Raw genomic sequence first — 19570 nt, 5'->3', positions numbered from 1 at the left:
AATAAGAATAGAGACTATTTCATTTAATAAATGTTTTGTTTTGATATACAAGTTGTTCGGTTTTTTTCATCTAGAAAAAAAAGCGACATTAATTTCTTGACAACCTAATAGATCACTTGTGTATCAATCAAGATACAGACTGAACATATCACTTATCTTATGCTATGAAATTATGGATTTTTAATAGTTCGATTTGCAGGCTGTATGTAATCATTGCACGGGAAGTTATCCTATATCATCGTGTATGTACAATTATAGTTTAGTCTGAGTATTGAAAAGCGTCACTCGCATCATGTTTTGGATTATTTAGTTACAGCTTTCATATTGAACACTTCCTGTTGAATATTTTGGCTTATAAGTAATTAAGGAAACTACATTGAATACAATGAGAAATTCCGAACGTCGAAAAATATAAAGACTGCTAAGAATTTGTTAATTGTGTTTCTTCTATTTCCTAATCTTATTTAGTAGTAATACGTTATTTTAGACTAGGTGCTAAACATTAAAGTACAAAAACACATACTTACTGTTCAGTTTTAAATGGGGTAACAATAATTTTCCATGAGTTTAAGGCTACCCAAACTTCTTGTAAACTTAAAACTAACATCTGACCAAATGCATCATCATTCTTAAATACAAACCTACTGTTGTTCTACATGTCAAGCTAAAAGAACACTTTACAACCTTACAAGAAAACTATTACTCTTTTAACACATACTTTAATTTCAAAACACCCTCATTGCGCAAAGTTACACGACGGCTATATGCGCTAGCCGTCCCTAATTTAGCAGTGAAAGACAACAGGGAAGGCAACTAGTCATCACCACACACCGCCACCTCTTGGGCTACCCTTTTACCAAAGAATAGTGGGATTGGCCGTCACATTCTAACGCCTCCACGGCTGAAAGGGGCGAGCATATTTGCGAGTCAAGCGCCTTAACCACCTGGGCCTCATTATTTTTATCACATGATATTAAACATACAAGAGATCTTCGCTACTATTTTTAGTTCTCATAAATCATAAGCTTAAGTGACTGCACTCTACACTCGCATCACACACAGAGTAAAAATTTTACATAGTAACTTAAGCACTATAAGCATATGTAAATTGTTTGGTACTATGACTGTACAGTTCTGATATGTCGACATCTACACAGGTTTAAAAATTTTATTCACAATATGGCAAGTCTATAATATGTTTCACATTTTAAATAGCATTTACAAGTTTTCTTGGTTAAAATTTCTATCTGTTTCTTTTGTTGTAAAGATTAATTCATAAAATTACTTTTCGATGATTCTAATAAAATGATAAAGCAACAGTTTATGCACCAGCAAAACGGTTTTTAAGTAAGACAGCCCCCCCTCAGAATAAAAGTTAAATATTTGGGGGGTAGGCTTTTTCTAAAACCGAATTAACCTTGTAAAAAGTATAATTGTAACTAACTGATTTTAAAATTTGTTTAGAGGAACAATAAAGTATGTAATATTAAGTAGTATTTATATCCGAAACACAAATTTATTTTAAAAATATTTAGCAAAAGCTGGTCAAATCTAAAGGGAAAGAAGACTGGCATTCAAAATCCAATATATTACTCTTCAATGAATATATAAAAATATAGCCGTACACAAAAATACGATACCCTACAACCAGAACGCTTTCGAAAGGTTAACTAATTTTCCCCTCTAGAAGAAAGTCCACCTTTCGGAAGCGCTCGGGTTATAGAGTATTGTATTTTTTGTGTTAAATTGATTTCTTGGACCTCCGTGTTTTCCTAACATCATGAAAACATAGCCGTATATATATATATATATCTGCGAATAAATTTTTGCAGCTCCTTCTATGCAATGGAATAAAATTAATATCCATGATGTGGTTGTGTTATGTAATAATCATGACTTTTGTTGAACCCATGTCAAAGATGACTTAAAAAGAACTACTCACAGTGTATGTTCAGAGTCGTTGTTGATTATTTTATTTTTTGTTTCCATTTCTGAGTGAAATCAATAAAACGTTAATCTCTCACCACGTATGGCAGAAAGGCTACATACCTATAAGATACCAACTAATTATCCCTTGTAAAAAGATTGTGTGTTGATGTTTTAAACACTGCGCCAAATTTGTAAGGAGAAAAAATAAGTCGATTGTCTCCCTCGAAATAATCGAGTTAACATATATAATTTTCTTTATATGACCGTGATCCATATATTACTTTCATATGTTTTCTTAATTTCCTCCAAAATGTGTAAAACTGAACCAAGTAAATAGCAATATTCGAGTGTAATTCACGGACAAGTAAAAAAAAAAGATTCATGTATTCACTTATGATGAACGGGCTACTTTCTTCCTTTCTGAAGCTTTTACTTTTATATCATTACAATATTCTTCAACCGATGTCAAACGAAAAAAAATAATAAAATAACTAGACAATAAGTTACTTACCACTTCTCTGTCCATGGTGATGGGGGGTAAGGCATATTGAGTCCGTTGACATGGATGACCACCGGTATGGGAAATGCACATATTATGGAAGCACGAATGGCAGCCTGTAGGAAGAGGAGGATGAGAAGAGTGTGAGTGTTGACCCACTGAGAGAAATTCTGAATCAGCGAGACTCGGGCAACAACAGCACCAGCGGTTGTTAACTGGTGTTGTGGCTGCGGTGCCACTGCCAGAACCGTCGAATCCCAACCTGCATGATTCTCCACAAGTACACTCATTTCTTTCGTTGGCCAACATCAAGCAAGGTGGATGCATGTTCCGGTTAAAACACACACATACACTCTCAAACAGATGTATATACAGAAGGTTATTTACTTCTCCTATGGGTTCTGCATAATCACAAAAGTGCATCTAATGGGATAAATGATACGCATGATATCACGTTTTACATTTTAATAAAATACTGAGTTTACTGATAAGCCAATATAATCACAGAGAAAATACTTCATACGTATAAAAATATTCAATCAATGCATTTTAATTGTGAAGTATCTTCATTTAATTAAGAGATGTTGAAGTTGGGACGATGGCTTTGTCCCTTCCTCGTCTGTAGATCTAAATACGAGCCGCTGTCGACTAAAAGTGAGGGCGTACAGTTAGGAACTGACCCCGCAGCCAACAACCATTTTCCCACAATACAGCGCGAGTCGCTCGCCACGTGAAATCGCAAGTCTGTGTGATAACCAAGGCTAAAAAGATCAACGGTGTACTAATACGAGCATGGCCAGAATGATAAGAAGTGTTTGGGTTGGTTGGTAACAATGTAGCGTTTAGTTGCTAGGCAGACTCTGCCAAGCTCACAAAACAGACATGCACGGAGAACAGACAGACGTAATAAGGGGCTTATGTCGAGGTCAGCAAGAGAACCAATATGGAAAGAGAAACCTACACTGGTGCCAAGATGAATAACTGCTGATACGACATATATAAATACAAAGTACAGGTATTTAACATATAATACTTCATAGATCGAATTTAATATTCTGTTCGCAAATGACGAGGTAGTGGTAGAGAGCTGATCTATACATCTGTCAAAATATAGGTTTTTATATTCTGAAATCGCAATGTATAGCTTCGAAGAAACTATTAAGTACAAACCAACCTTCGTTGGCAAATTTAGTGACAGATAAGGAATTAAATAACAAATACTCATCCACATAACAAACATAGCGTGTAAGTAACATTTTATCTAGAACCTTCAGGTTTGCATTCAATATTGCCATCAAAGTCACGTATCAAAAACAAAGAAAGAATTGCTGTCGGTTGTAACCAGACGATCCCTGACATTTGTAAGTCACCAGCAAGAAGTTAAACTGAGTTTAACAACAATTATTTCTGTGAATGATAACTACATTATAATGTTTGATTTTACGCATCTGTTTTCGTTTCATACAAATCGTTTCCTTCTACTTAAAAAGACCTTATTATCAGCTGCAATCATTAAGTTAACGACGCCCTCTGGTGTTGTCAGAGTTACAGCGTCTATCAATACTTGTCAATGAAAGTTCCAAGTGTTAGAAATCTGTATCTCTGTTGTCAACTGTCACGCGATAATAAACAAGTGCTTATTATTCACATGTTGAGGTTGGTAATAAATGTTTATTTTTTGTTAAACGTATTTGTAACGTTTTAAATTTTCAGTGTTCAATGATACAAAGATATTATTTTTCTCTAACATTTTTGACAGTTTAGTAAAACGTAATAAAAATAAATTACATATAGCATACAACAAAGTTATAAAACTTCAGATGTTGTAGTCTGTAAATACACAAGATATTTAATCGAATCTTATAACTGAAAGTTCAGTTAAAATACGTCAAGCTGCCAATGGTAGTATTCGTTTTGGGGGTTGTTTTTTCCAAGTGCCTTTCTGGAATCCAGCTGTATACGATGTACCCAAATTCTTTTAAAGTAAGCATATACGTATATGTTTTATTTTCACTACATTTTCCATCTAGCAGTATCTAGACAACCAAAATGTGCCCTGGAATGCAACTTTATTTACTGCTTCATTTTTTAGGTTACTCATATAAGTAACATTTACTTTAACACCAGAAAAGAATTTAAGTTGTTTTCAAATTACATATTTTGGGAATACGACACGGAGAACGTTTTTTATATTTATTGTTGTTAGAAAATATAAGAAGTGTAGAACAGGTCTTTATTGGTCACAACTAGGTACAAAATTAATTTATGAGAAATTTAATACAATTTGATTTTCAATCATGTGAATTTTTAACACAACAGCTTAACTGAGAATTTTTTCTCTATATTGTTATTTTAAGCTACATATAGATTCCAGAAAAGACTCCGGTAATACAGAAATTATGGACATTAGAAACTAATATCAGAACAGTAATTTGGGATTACACAGAAGGGTATAAATAAAACTTGGTGACTTTCCCTTCCTAACCACTAAACAGAAATGACATATCTTTGAGCATTTTTATTTTTTAAGTTCTCCCAAACTCCTCTTATGGCCACCATTTTACATATTTATTACATAAAATTGCAGATAAAACCCTAAGTTCACATATACACTAATTTATATAAAGCAGTCTTAATTCCTTAGAAAAACAGACATAAAACCACACTGCTGCAAAGACTTGAGGATAAAGAATCCTCAAAACCAACATAAGATTCAACAAGCATACTGCATCATAAAAATGTCATGTAAAATAACATGAAAACTACAGGGGCAAACTTTAAACAGGCTTAGAATAAATTCTTATGACATTTATAATAAAAGCAACTTTCTCACTACAATCTTAAGCCTTAAGTAAAGCGAAAATGACACAATCGTATCAAATTATATAGGTCACATCTGTATAATTTAATATGAGGTTAAGATAATACTGAAATATTATCATGCACATGCTAAACCTATAGTACCAAAACAGGAATAAAGATATTTTGTAACACCAAATTATATCCCATGATCCTCTTTCAATAACAATTGATAATGTAACATACATGTTGAATAAAACAGCAATCAGATTAATAACACATGCATACCAAGTAACTGGAAAAAGCAGTAGAAAATAAAGCACAGGTACATAATTTAATGTGAAGTTTAAGCCAATAAATGTACTTCAGGTCACTAATTTTGGCTTCTGTTTTGTATGGGAGACAAATAGTGGTGGTCACAAAACATTAAATTTGTTTACAACTCTGCTCTTCAATTCTTTTTTGTTTGTTGCAGTGAATCCCTGTTTGTTTGTTTTTAACACTACTTCTGAATTAATTTGGCTTGATCGGAATATTTAACACTTTAATCTGACTTCCCCTTCGTTTTCTTGAAGCTGTTTCCCTTTCTTGTCACTTTGACTAACTACTTTCCTAAGATAAATACAGTGCTTAAACAAGACTGTGCTTGTATGTGTGGCTTTCAATGTGCTGGTGGCACCATACTAAATGTGCTTGATCAACTTATTCAGTCATTTGTAGAATCAACACTATTGCTTATGCACTCTACATGACAGTCAGAGAAGAGACTTCTTGATATACTATGATAATGATGTGGACTTTTACTTTGTGCTTTTTTCCTAGTGAACTTACCAGAATACTTTTGTTCCACATTCCTAGGATCAAAACTGCTATCACATCAAAGTCAAAATTAGGGTCCTTTTCTATTCAGGTAGAAAATTTGGTTAATTTAACCAGGATGTATTGAAATTTGTCTGAATGTTAATTTTTTTTTCTTATATCATCAATAAACACTGATCAGTTATTAGGTAAATATCTAAATTTGTGTTTAGAAGAAAAAAAAGTTTCATATCACCTATGAAGAGTATCACAGAAAATGATTCCCTGGTACTAATATGGCTTAAAGGATTTGGATAGATAAAGTACACTTGGTTTTATAGGTTAAAAGAAGGCATAAGACTGAAATATCTCATCACAAAGTGGACACGATCACTGAAGTACACAACTGAAAACGCTACAGGTAATTCAGTCATAAGTGCAAGATTCTTTCTGTTGGCTCAGTTCTGAAAACAAATCTTTCAGTTTTTCTAGCTTAGTGGTTCCCAACTGTTGGTGCAAAGAAACAATCAGTTACAAACAGAAAAAGAAATGTGTAATTCTTTCTTAATAAATATTAATATTATTAAAGTTCTCAATTCTTTCAAATTTGTTTTTTACAACTCAGCATATAACTATCTATGTTCTGTGTACTTCATATTTATACAGGTCATATACTCTAGGTTACGTCTATATACTCCCAATGGTATTTAAGGTTCTTACAAAGATACAGCTGGGCTGCAGATTTCTAATTCTTTTCAATACTTTCTTTAGTCTACATAAAACTAAGTCTACAATGTGATAAAAAAGTCTGTCATAAAAGTTTTATGTTACATAATAAAATCTCAAGTCATTTATTAAGTAAAAAACTGCCTTAGCCAAAGAAGCTATCACACCCTTTCGGTTACTTCTCAACATCTTTATAAAATTTTAAATTTCTTTGATTTTTTTCTGACACAAAAATTTTCCCAACCTCTAAAATTTCCAACTTTCCACTAACACTGAAAAAAAAATAAAAAAAATTAATGACTTTTCCTAGATGTGTGGAAATTTACATTTACATTTGGGGTAATTGTAGGAAACAACAGCTTGGGGTAAATATGCAAAATGTTTAGAAAATCATTGCTCAATAACTCATATCTCATATTTATTGAAAATTGAGTGGCAATAAAAGGAAATTTATAATATAAAAGCCAAAACAAATTTATATGGAAAACTAGCTGTAAGTAATTTTGAAACTCCTAATTTTATGTTAGGAATACATAAAATGTGATTTTTTTCTTTTGTTATTACAAATCTAAGTATACTATATCAGACAGTTTATGATCTTTTGAATACACAAACATTCTAATTCAATTACACTATATGAAAGAAAAATTGGAAAAACATACAAGTTGTGCAATTGTAAAATACTGGACTTTCTTGCAGAAAATTAAATGATGTTTTCCAAGACAAATTTATCCGATATAATTTCAGGGTTTGAGGTAAAGGTCTTTTATTCTCATCACTAATAACCTAAAATAATTTAGGTATTTGGATAACGTATGACTATAGTGTCAAAATAAATTATTCAACAGACTAGCTGACAAATTAATTATGAATGTTCTTCTCCTCACTAAAACAAGAAATTTTAGTGAGAAGAAAAATTCACAGTCGATTAAATTATATATATATGTGTGTGTGTATATTTATTTATTTCATTTCAATACTGCCTGCATGACTTACAAGCAGAACAGAAACGTATATTTACTGGCTCTAAACAACTGTCTAAAATGTTACACATGTAAAATCATGACAAATTAACCTTACGTGTACAGGATTGGTCCATTAGACCAAGCTTGTACTGAAGGATATAAAGTATATTATAAAACCTGTAATTCTGAATTTACTTAACATATCTTCATGAAATTTCATAAGCTTTTAGTAAGCATTACAAGTATCTTGTACATAAAAATCAGAATTTGTAATAAAGTATTTCTACTAAAGATTTGTTTCTGAATTTACTTTAGCCAGTCTGTCTTAGTCTGCAAGGTGATTTTCATGTTAAGAATAAAAATTACTTTTTAATCTTACAGCATTCATAGTTCACTTACATAACCTCTAGAACTTCCTAAATGAATATAAAATTTTATTTTCAGTAAAATTTAACATTTTATGTGTTATTTTCTCTACCCTAACACTATATGGTGTTGGTCAATTTGAATGACACTGTAATCACCTCAAAAATACAAATCTAAATTACCTTTTTTTCTTTCAAAAATGGCTGCAGATTGTAAAAGAAAATTACTCATACTAAACAGCCTCAAATCACAACAGTTTACACCTGTTTTCATTTACTTATAAAATTTTGTTGCTCTTTGAACCATGTCTAAGCACTAAACCTACATGAAAAATGAGAAAGCATCCAACAAGTGAATAACTCAAGTTACAGTAAACAAAATTGTGAATTACATAGCACACATGCAGCTCGCATGCATACCTTGCTGAGAACTTCAATTTAATTTTCTTTTTAACTTATTTTTTCCTAATCTAATAAGTTTTAATTTTTACATTTTAGTTACTTTTATAACAATAATTAAGAAATACACACATAAAACAAGAAATTTAGTATTTAAGTGTGGATCTTGTATTTCTTTAAACTCAAAATCTCAATAAAAGTTAACCCTAATTTTTGGTACTGTTGTTGTTAGTAGTTTACTGAATTTTTATTTATTTCACACATTCAAGTTAGAATACAAAATAACAACATGAACAAAGAATACAATGTCCTATAACTATCAAAATTTAACTGGCTTTCTAAGTAAGCTACAAGTTTGTTAAAATATCCCCCTTACTATGTTTGGGGTGAACTCAGTAATGGTAGCTTTGTGTCTTTATTCCAAATAATTCAAAATGAGCTATTGGTAAATTAAAATATCTTCTTTCTACTTCATAAATAGTGACAGTAATTTTTGAAAGTCAAAAGATAGGATGTGATAGAAGGGAGTGGCATGGGTTTGAATTAAGTAAGTTAAGATGATTCGAGACTATAAAATTAGATTATGTCTCCACAATATATGTACTATACGTTTGTAATTTGTATTAAAACTCAGAAGCTCAAACAGGGGCAGAAAGAATGTTTGAATGAAAAATTTGAATCAAATAAGTGTCAACTTATAAATAAAAGTGAAGATTGGGAATTTATTTAAATATTTCCCTTTGAAATTAAGAAATTAATATTTAATTTATTAACTACATTTTGAAGCCAAGTTTACCAACACAGATTCGTGATAAAGTTGTTTTATTGAATTTTGAATAATTGTACATTGTCGTGACATACACACTTTGACCTCCACATGTACACACAGGATTAAAGTTGCATTAACCTTTCAAAGGGCCAAAAAATATATTATCACGTCATATTTAATGATGTTGCCAATTTAATTTCTATTTTGTTAAATCTAAAAAAAATCATATAATGCCACAAGTTTCAGTTTAATAAGAAAGAACTACATCAGTGACTCCCAGTCATGTTTATTTTTTTAATACTTTTCAGTTTTGTTTATACTGATGATTCCTATCAGGTAAAATGTATTCACTGCTATAGTATTGAACATAAATTGTGTACCAAAATAACAGCAATCCAGGGTATGTTAGTATTAAGCTGATAAATAATACAGTAGAATATAAATGTTTTATAAACACACACACACACATACATACAAATAATGACACAAAACTTAAAAAAAAAGAAAAAAAAGTACTCTTTGAAATGTTCTTAATGTTTCATACATATAGTATATTAAATAATAACTGTATCAAACTTACTTAATCATTTATATAAAGTTATTTAAAAATTTCTGTACCACTGTCTCACAATGCTCCATATACATGTGCCTCATTATCTGAATGGTTTGGTTTGTTTTGAATTTTGAACAAAGCTACACAAGGGCCATCTACACTCACTGTCCTGAAATTAGCAGTGATAGACTAGAAGGAAATCAGCTAGTTAACACCATCCACTGCCAACTCTTGGGCTACTCTTTTACCAACAAATAGTGGGACTGACCATCACTTTATAACACTCCCATGGCTGAAAGGGCGAGCATGTTTGATATGATAGGGATTCAAACCTGCAACCCTCAGGTTACGAGTACAGTGCCCTAACCACAAGGCCAACACTATATGGAGATAAACCTTTTCAAATTCACACTCAATGGTCTCTTGCAATTGAAAGAATTCCATCATTTACAAAATATATTCCAGGTTTTGCTATCCACAAACGAGTGAACTCAAACTTGTATGATGAACCTTAACTAATATTAGATTATTTTGAAATTGGAACATCCCCAATAGACAAAACCTGAAAATTTCAAAAAAGCATACACCAACTGTAATTAATGTTTTTAGTGATTAAACATATGCTCCATGTAACTTACTGATCATAGCCAATAACATTTAACTTACATAAATCTCAGCTTTTCTTTTTCTATTTATAATTCTTCTAACAATTCAATTTTTAAGGAATTTTTTTTTAAGGTTTACGCATAATGGTTCATTCAGATAAACCCATCAATTTTTAGAAAAAGCACACATTATAAATAACCTACACTTGATGACCATGTCTTTAAGGTTATAATTTTCCTACACTGAAAATGTATTTCTGATAAATACTTACCTCCTCTCACATAATAGCTTTTCTTGTTCACTGCTCCCCTCTATATGTGCAATTTTCACTCACCACTAGCCTTAATACTCCCATCTACCCCTACGTGTTTACAAATGTTACAGCTGCACTGTAACATGCAAACAAGTATGCGACAACCCTCCACCAATAGGAGTGCAACACACCCTCCTGGCACATCTAACTCCCTCTATACTGTAGAACCCAATTTTAATTTAAAGATAGTCAAAAACAAAGCACTGAAAGTTGGAAGAACAGGTGAGAAGTGTGAGAAGAGGCAAGTATCCATTGGAAATACATTTTCAGTGTAGGAAAATTATAACTTCCCACACAATATCTTACCTCCACTCACATAATAGCTAGAATACCACACTGAACTGGTGGAGAGACGAGTTCAAAATTTACGTAGATAAACACCCTTAGCAAAGTGTCCAAATAGAGCCCATGGAGTGTGAAACCACACCACATCTGTAGCAGTTTTCCTCTTTGCCCATTGTGGAGATGTGTGTCCCTAAATTGGACAGAAATGACACACGTCCAAGCAGAAGGGAAAACAGCTTCTGTCCTTATCCTAGCCAGGCATACGGGTGCAGACCCAGTTTATAATTAACACCAGGCCACCCAGGAACCCCACATCCTGGTGACAGTAGGAAGGGAGAATGTAATGTGGTAGATCAACTCCAGTCCAAAACCTGGCAACATTGGGAATTTATAATCCAGTCCATGGTAAGAGGAAGGTCACTACCAGCTACATGTATGAGGACTTATGTTAGCTGGTCCTGCTTGAATCCAACATTAGACAACCTGGGAACCATCACTGAAGCAGAGATAGGATGAGGAATCCAAGCATAAGGGGTGAACTGTATGTGGTGGATCATCTCTAGTCCAAAATTAGGCAGCAGGGGGAATTTTTCATTCACTTCAAGGTAGAAGGTGGATTCACACCATCTACACTGACAGAACATCACCACCTTACTCTCAAGTGGATGGAATTGAGCATATCCAAGATGATGCCTTCATGATCTACCACCTCAGTAGCTAGAAGCTGGGGATGCAACAATGGAGAAAGTGCAATGGGTGACCATGAAACCCTATTTTTAAAAGCAGACTGGTCTCAATTTATTCAACCAGCATTGGAGAGATGAGTAGCAATCCAGACACTGCTTCACTCATGATAGTACAGGAGTTGGTACAGTTTGGGACAGACTTTAATAATGAAGCAAAACACGTGAGGAAACTCCTAGCAGTCTTGTGAAACACCCTATCTCAACAGTGAGCATTATAGACTTTAATGGCCGAACAGTGCAGATTTATGGATTAGTATACCTGGACAGGCACCACTCACCACAGAGAAGGATCCAATGAGTAAAATGTGCCAATGTAATGGACATAAAAAATAGAAAAAGACTTACCAACTCACAGTTGAACTGAGGTGTTTAGATTGGCAATTGAGGGTATTCAATATCCCAAGGAGGAGAAGACAGCCACATGATGAAGATAATAAGAGATGAAGGTATGTGGTGTGGTCTACATGCCAGCCTGGATGATCTCCTCCAATGGGTGACAGAAGTAGGCAGCCAGGGAGAGGGTGGAAAGGAGGGAAACAAAAAGGAGAGGGCAGGAAAGGAAAAAAACTCTATGGGAATGGGAAAAACAGAAGGTATTTGTCAGAATTTAAAATATAATTCTTCACCAATTGTCAGAATATAAAGGCTTTTAGTTATATTTCTTATTAGTATAAGTATATACTATGTTGTTGTTGGGCTTAGGATTCTTCTACAGTAGGTGTCTGTGACTGTTAGCGATAAATTCAACGATGAATAAACAGCACGCACTTCACTTGTTCTCGAAATAATATATATATTCAGAACAAGTTAATGTATGTACAATAAATTCTTCAACATTTATTATGGACATATCATAAATTCTATATATGTAGTTTTCTCCTTCTTGTCAAATATTCACTTAGGCCTATTCAATTACTTTAGAATTTCAGTTGAAAAGCTGAACTATCTTCTCTATTTGTATCACACTAGTATTCTCTGTGATTCAATTACAATTGTGGCGCGAGTTACCATAATTGTTGGTCTTCTTTGTTTTGAAGATCCTCTGTTCCTTCTGTCAAAGGTTGATTCAATTTAGAACCACACTTTGATAGAATAAAATTATTTTTCTTATCTTCTTTTCTACTGTTAGGTTCACTCTAACATATGAAACGTTACGCCTATGTCAATTGTTAGGCTTATCACTTCTACAGTAGTTAACTTCACACCAACTTTATTCTCTTTGCTATCATCTGTCTCCTTCTGTCTGTCTGCTGCTTCACACTCATCTCACACTATTTATATCTTTATTACCTAATCGTCTGTCCAACTTCTATATTTTCAACATCAATATACTGCACGTGACATTCAATATTCTCAACATCAATGAATTATTAACAAAACTTTCTACAATCATCTGCTTTTAACTCTTATTACAACAAAAACTAATCAATAATAAAACATTCACTCACAAAACTAAATTAATCAATACTATTTGAATGAAACAGTCTTTTATATCATGACAGTATTGGATAAAGCTGTCTGATAACCATCAATGGTAGACACAGAAGATATATTGTGAAACATCCAGGTAAAATATTCTGAAATGTGAGGAACACTAGGAAAAGAAGTGAGGTAACCACAGTGCAGAAAACAATGGCATAAAATGTGCCATTTGTGCTGATAAGCCATGAAGGACAAAGGACAGACTGACTGGGAAAGATGGAATGCTACACATGTGGAGAGTACAGACTGCCTCACAAGGGACTAGTCAAATACCATGCGTGAAGTTGGAGTGTGACGATGACAGGATGACACACAGATGACTGAGGTTACCAGTGAAGGGAATTGGTGGAAGTGGTAACAGAAGGGATGACTGGAAACCGCAATTGGGGAGGCCAAAAAGGGGCAATGAGAAGAACTCAACACAGAGTGGTTTGGAAAAGGGATAAAACCCCAGGGTAGGAGGCAGGTAGGAGAATAGACATAAGGTAAAGGTTGGACCAATCCTGATTGCAAGCATCTATTGCCAGAGCAAAAAGGATGTGGAACCAGGTACCAAAAGAGGGGTAGTTTGGAAATGAGGTGGGTGGCAAATGCATCCAGAAGTGGAGTACCCTACTAGGTGCACAACCACCTAAACACCTGAGGATATATGTGTGGAGAATCTTGATGGCACAAGACAAGCAATCAAGAACAAGATCCAGAGCATCCAGGATATGATATGCCAGTAGGTATATGTGATATAAATGGGCCCAAAAGAGGAGTTTCAACATTTGAAAATGAAAGGAACATGAACGGGTGCCCCTTGTTGATTGATGTAAAAGACAATGGTTGAATTATCAGAATAGATCATGACCAATTTGCCTCATACCAAAGGTGGGAAATGACCAAAACTAAACAATTGGCAAATAGCCCCAGAAGACTTATGTGCAGAGCTGATTCATCCAATGACCTGGAATCCACTGGAAATCCATAAACGACCCCCAACCCATTAAAGAAGTGTCTGTAAAAAGATGCAACTTAGAGGACAAGGAGGCAGAAGAGAAATGCCAGCTATGGTGCTGTCACTGTCATGTCACCTGGTTATATCGACATGGAGTGTGAGAGAGAGAGCACAACAGATTCCAGGAGATTTTGAGAAGATTCAATTCATCATGCAACACCCACTTAAGAGCAAGCATGTGAGCATGACCCAAAAGAATGAGGGCTTCCATAGAAGCTTAACTCCCCAAAAGAGATAGAACCTCATGTGCAGTGAGAGAAAATGATGATTGAAGGACACTCCCAAATGGATGAGGTATTGGGTCAGGATGAGAAAGGACTTCTCCAAATTGACTAGCCAACCCACATAAGCAGCCTTTTGGAGAATTAAATGTGTGTGCATGTGAAATATTCATTGCAATGGACTGTGAGAATGAAGAGGACAAGCAAAGGCCCTGAACGCCAAACAGAATACGTAGGGTGCGGAAGCCAGGCCAAGCAGAAGAGCAAGCACAGAATTGACATATTCGACCTTTGTGGACAAAACAAAGGTAATGTCTGAATGTTAGGGGAAATAGGAATGTGAGGGTAAGCATTAGAGATGTCTCCCTTTGTTATCTGATCTGGTATAAATGCCCACCAAAGAGTAAGGAAGGATTCCATGGTGAAACAAGGAAGGTCCATGTGAAACAGTTGAGACTGAAGAGATTTATAACAGGATGCCAGTTCCCTGTCTTCTTGGGACCTATGAACAACCAGAAAGAGAACCCTAGAGAAGAGTGACTGATGAATTCGATAGCGTCCTTGTGAAGATCCCAAATTGATTCAGATAGATGCTGACAGGAAAGTAGATCCTGAAAATGAGGGAAGGAAATGAGATGTGGTGATAATGGAAGTGGGGTTAGAAAACAAAGATAGAAACTGTTAGTTAACACATGAAACACCCAATGATCCATGGTGAAAGTGGTCCATAGATTAACAAAAATGGCCAAACATGCTCCAACTGTGCCAGAATTGATGATATAGTTACTGATACTGTTGGCAGCGAGAGACCCAGGAGAGATGAACGGGCAAGGGAGAAGGAAGATGGCAAGATACAGGAATGGGGAAAGGTGAAGGCTACAAAAAGATTAGAGATCAAGGCAGAAAGGGCTCCAACGAGCCAAGAAGATCTCTATAGACTGACTGGGGTAAAAATGGAGCCATACGAAGGTCATGCAAATAAGAAGTGGGCAGGTGCACATGAGATAAAAGCACATCCCTACCCAAGAGATCACAACAACAGAGGAGCCAAGTTTGTAGGGAATGGGTAGAGGAAGACAAGTGCACCAACATTCTGCCAAAATATCCTCAGGGGAATGGTGGATAGCATCAGATAGGAGATGGATAGAGGAGTGATGAGGGTCAACTGGAGATGGGAAAATTAGCCTCACAGTAATATCAGGGTCAGATCCTCATACCTGAATCAGATAATCTTAACTTCTGAGAGTCTAGAGAAGGAAATTTCAAATTATGGTATGCTAATGCATAGGCATGTTGATCCCAGAATGTAATTGTACTGGAAACTGGAGAGGGCAGGAAAACAAGGTAATCTAAGAAGAGGCATGCAGGAGGGAAGGAGAAGAATCATAAGACACAGGGAATACAGACAATAGGTAACATACCTAAGACACCATATCAAAGAAAACAGAAGAAGGTCTCAGAGCATCCACAGGTGTGATGGGATTGCACGGTGAAGAAAGGAGGTGGGAACAGACAATTCAAATCCTCGTTATCCTCACCAGGTTCCCCAGGAAATGGTATGTCTGGTCTTGGGTCAGAAGACACAGTAGGCCACATGATGGACTCCAACTGAAAGCGAACTAAGGCTGAAACCTCCTAAGCAGAAAGAGTGGAGCTCGAAGTCTTAAAAACAGCAGGTTGAGGTGCAATGGCAATAGTAACAATAGTATTAGTTGTTGAAACATGAAATTGTGCATTTATAATTCAAACTGAAAGTGGGAATTTTCAGATAAACCTACAGTATCCAGTTAATATAGAGAAGAAAAATTAATAAGCTGAAAACAATGAAAATCTGCAGAAAAAAAACATTTAAGCAAACACAAGAGAAAATTAGATACGACTGCATTCTAATATGCCAAATTGAGAAGTGAAAATTTTGCTCTATAGTACAGAGGGAGTGCATTGCACTCCTATTGCATACAACAGCTCAGCTGTATCACGTGTAAACACATAGGGATAGGTGTGAGTATCAAAGCACATACAAAGAGCAATACTGAACAAGAAAAGCTATTATGTGAGCAGAAGTAAGGTATCATATTAGAAGTGAACCTTTTTATTTCTTTATACCAACATACTGCTACTATTATTTATATATGTCTAGCACAAGTCAGACAAAATATTTTATTGTCTCGTCTCCACACGAGATACAAAGTTAGATACACTACTCAGTCTCAATTTTTCAGACAAACATTTATGTTAAGTATACATCATAGTAAACCTCATCCTTTTTGTTCTCAAACTGGGCATTTAAGCCCACAGGAAGTACTAATCTGAAGTTAAACATGGTTTTCATAATCTTATTGATTAGAACTTGTATACGACTAATCAAACAGATGATTTCATGGATGTCATTTATTTGGATACAGGTACTTTCATTTATACAAATATATTGGTAACATCCACTGTGAAAATACTTTTGATTAAATACAACTAAAAATTAGAACTGATATGTATGTGTTGCATAAAGAAAAGTTTTTTTTTATAGTGGTTTGTCTTTAGATTTCATGTATCCAGTATCTAGTCATTTCTGAAAATGTTTCATGAAGAAGGTCAAGATTAATTAAATGAAAATATCTGAGCTGTATTTATTGGTGTTATATCTTTTCCTTAATAACACATACTTACCATACAGCAGGCATTCAGAAAAAAAAGCACTGAAACTCTGAACAATCACTCCTTGACACTCTTAATGAAGGGTGTGAAAAAAATTATAAATTGTTAGCTATAACTTAATCATAAGCAACTTAATTTCAAAAATAAAAAATACAAGTATAATGCTGCCTTAATTTTACCTAAAGAAATCTTTTATTGTGTTTATCTACACTTGTATTCTAAAATTTTCCCATTTACTTACCCCTCTTTACTTTAGTTTTAAACAACAATTATTCTGTATTCAATAACTACATTCAATAACAACACAGTAGTTCTTACAAAACAATAAAATATATGGGGCACTAAAGAAATCATCATTTTTTTTACCTTAACTGTCTTTCAGTCACACAGCAATTTCTCCAATAATTATTTTGTAAATATACACCCAGATTAATTTTCGTGAAAATGGCTAGCTTACCTTCACATTTTATTCCAATTTTTCCAGTTCCCCAGATATAATCTTCACCTAAAGTATATCAGACTTTTATTTATTCTCAAATCAGTAAAATTACAAAAATAAACTCCTTTTACTCTGACCATAAAGTATAAGCCCATTTTATGTATATCCATTATTTCTGATATTTATTCTGAAAGTCTGACACTAACACTAAATATAATAAATTCATGCTTGTTAAAAAATCTGATGAAATGCAACGTAAATGTTCATTTAACAAAATAATAGTTACATTAAGCAACAATGATAATAGGTGTACAACTAGACAAACAGGCATGCATGCCCACAGTGCAACAATTAGCAGTATAATAGTATAGTTTCCAGAAAAATTAAAATATGATTATAATATACTGATGAATGAGGATTTCAAAAGAATATACATAAGTAAACAATGGCTAAGACTAAAGAAAGTCGCATGCCATATTAATGATAGAATAAATATGAAAACTATTTGAAATCTGTTTTTCCATTTATGACAGAAGCAGTCCACCTCAAGGAAAAAATTGCACCATTAAATTAAGAAAATACAGAAAACAAATTTGTATTTCTTTTTCACTCCCATTCAAAAACAAAAAACTTCACAGTTCAAACTAAATACAAATTTTTTTTACCATATTTGCACAAATATGTGCACTATTTTTTCTCCAAATACCTCCCAAAAAATGAACTGTGCATTATATTTGTGCACGTTCAATTTTGCTAGGTATTTTATTAGAATCTACCACTGAAAATCATTAACACATCATTAAAGATTTAAAAAAATGTTGCATATCCAATCCAATGGATGATGACATGCTGTGGGAATCAAAGGAGGATGAAGCAAAGGTTCAAGGAAGCAAATCCGATGAATGAGATGGTAGCAACAATTCTAGTGATGATGAAGATTAATGCGAAGATGAATGATTATCTTAGTGTATTACCATGAATAAACTTTTCAATACATTTTGTAAAATTTTAATGAAAGATTTCCAAAATTGTTTAATACATTGATAGTTGTTTACTATATTTAGAAACTATTCAATACATTTTGTACAACTGATGTGTAAAAACACAAATTTTCTACAATTTAACCTTTCAAATTTGGGTGAGCATTATATTTTGGAGCACATTATTTTCAGACATATATGGTATTAATTAAATTTTATACATAAAAATTTAAAACAATCTTGCAAATGTTGATTTTGAGTTAATTTCAGCATGCTCCAAAAGTAATCATTGATATTCATGACTTTCCAGAATTTTTTCTGGGCATGATACACCTCTAGAAGGAAAGTCACAATAGTAGTTTTGAACAAAATAGTGCTAATTTGTTCTTGTAACTTGAATGCAAGTGTAGTTTTATCAATTTTTAGCCAACCACTGTTTCTCAACCTCGGTTGTCATGGTGTGATATAATTGCTTATATCTCTGCTTTGAGAAGTCATAGTCTACAGATCTAAACAAATCATGAAAGAACATTTCCCATTCTTTACAACTGAAAAAGTTGATAAGATTTTCAGTTCAATGAAGACTTGGACAGTGGTTGAAACAAAATGATAAAAGCTTATCTCTTTAATAGTGTTTGAGAATGACTTCTGCTATAATTACAGTACTGATTTTTTATGAAGCTGGCAAAAAGCTTGATTTATTATTTTATACTTCAGTTAAATTATGATGTTGAAGAACGATAGAAAGAAAAAGATTTTAGTGGAACACACTGAGATAGGCTTAATTAAATCACTTTGCACTAGAAAGTATCATTCTTGTTTCAAAGTTAAGGTTACCCTGTTTGCATTAGGTCATATCAGTAAAAGCAACTCTTAGAATGGGCAAAAAAAATCATGAAAAGAAACATAAAAATGTATATATATATATATATATATATATATATATATAATAATAAGTTAGGTTTAGTATGAGATAATTATTAGTATAAGTACTACAATACTTATATTATTAGTAAGTAAAGTATACGAACAATAATATATTGT

At 33.6% G+C, this 19570-nt stretch overlaps 1 protein-coding gene across 2 annotated transcripts in view; it reads right to left on the bottom strand.

Moving 5' to 3' along the window:
- Positions 1-19570, bottom strand: part of LOC106475163 (phosphatidylinositol 3-kinase regulatory subunit alpha-like) — a 95192-nt gene that overhangs the window by 62519 nt on the left and 13103 nt on the right. Inside the window, exons 4-5 of one of the 2 annotated variants that reach the window (XM_022380388.1) lie at positions 17565-17612; positions 2441-2544 (exon numbers count right to left, since the gene is read on the bottom strand). In XM_022380388.1, the coding sequence (XP_022236096.1) occupies positions 2441-2544; positions 17565-17612 (152 nt within the window). Of the gene's footprint in view, positions 1-2440; positions 3200-17564; positions 17613-19570 lie in introns of those variants that run through there. The other variant, XM_013935863.2, reaches the window with a different exon arrangement.

This window comes from Limulus polyphemus, unplaced genomic scaffold (assembly GCF_000517525.1).
Source record: "Limulus polyphemus unplaced genomic scaffold, Limulus_polyphemus-2.1.2 Scaffold145, whole genome shotgun sequence".
Lineage (NCBI taxonomy): Eukaryota > Metazoa > Arthropoda > Merostomata > Xiphosura > Limulidae > Limulus > Limulus polyphemus.
This window is presented reverse-complemented; position numbering and strand designations above follow the sequence as displayed.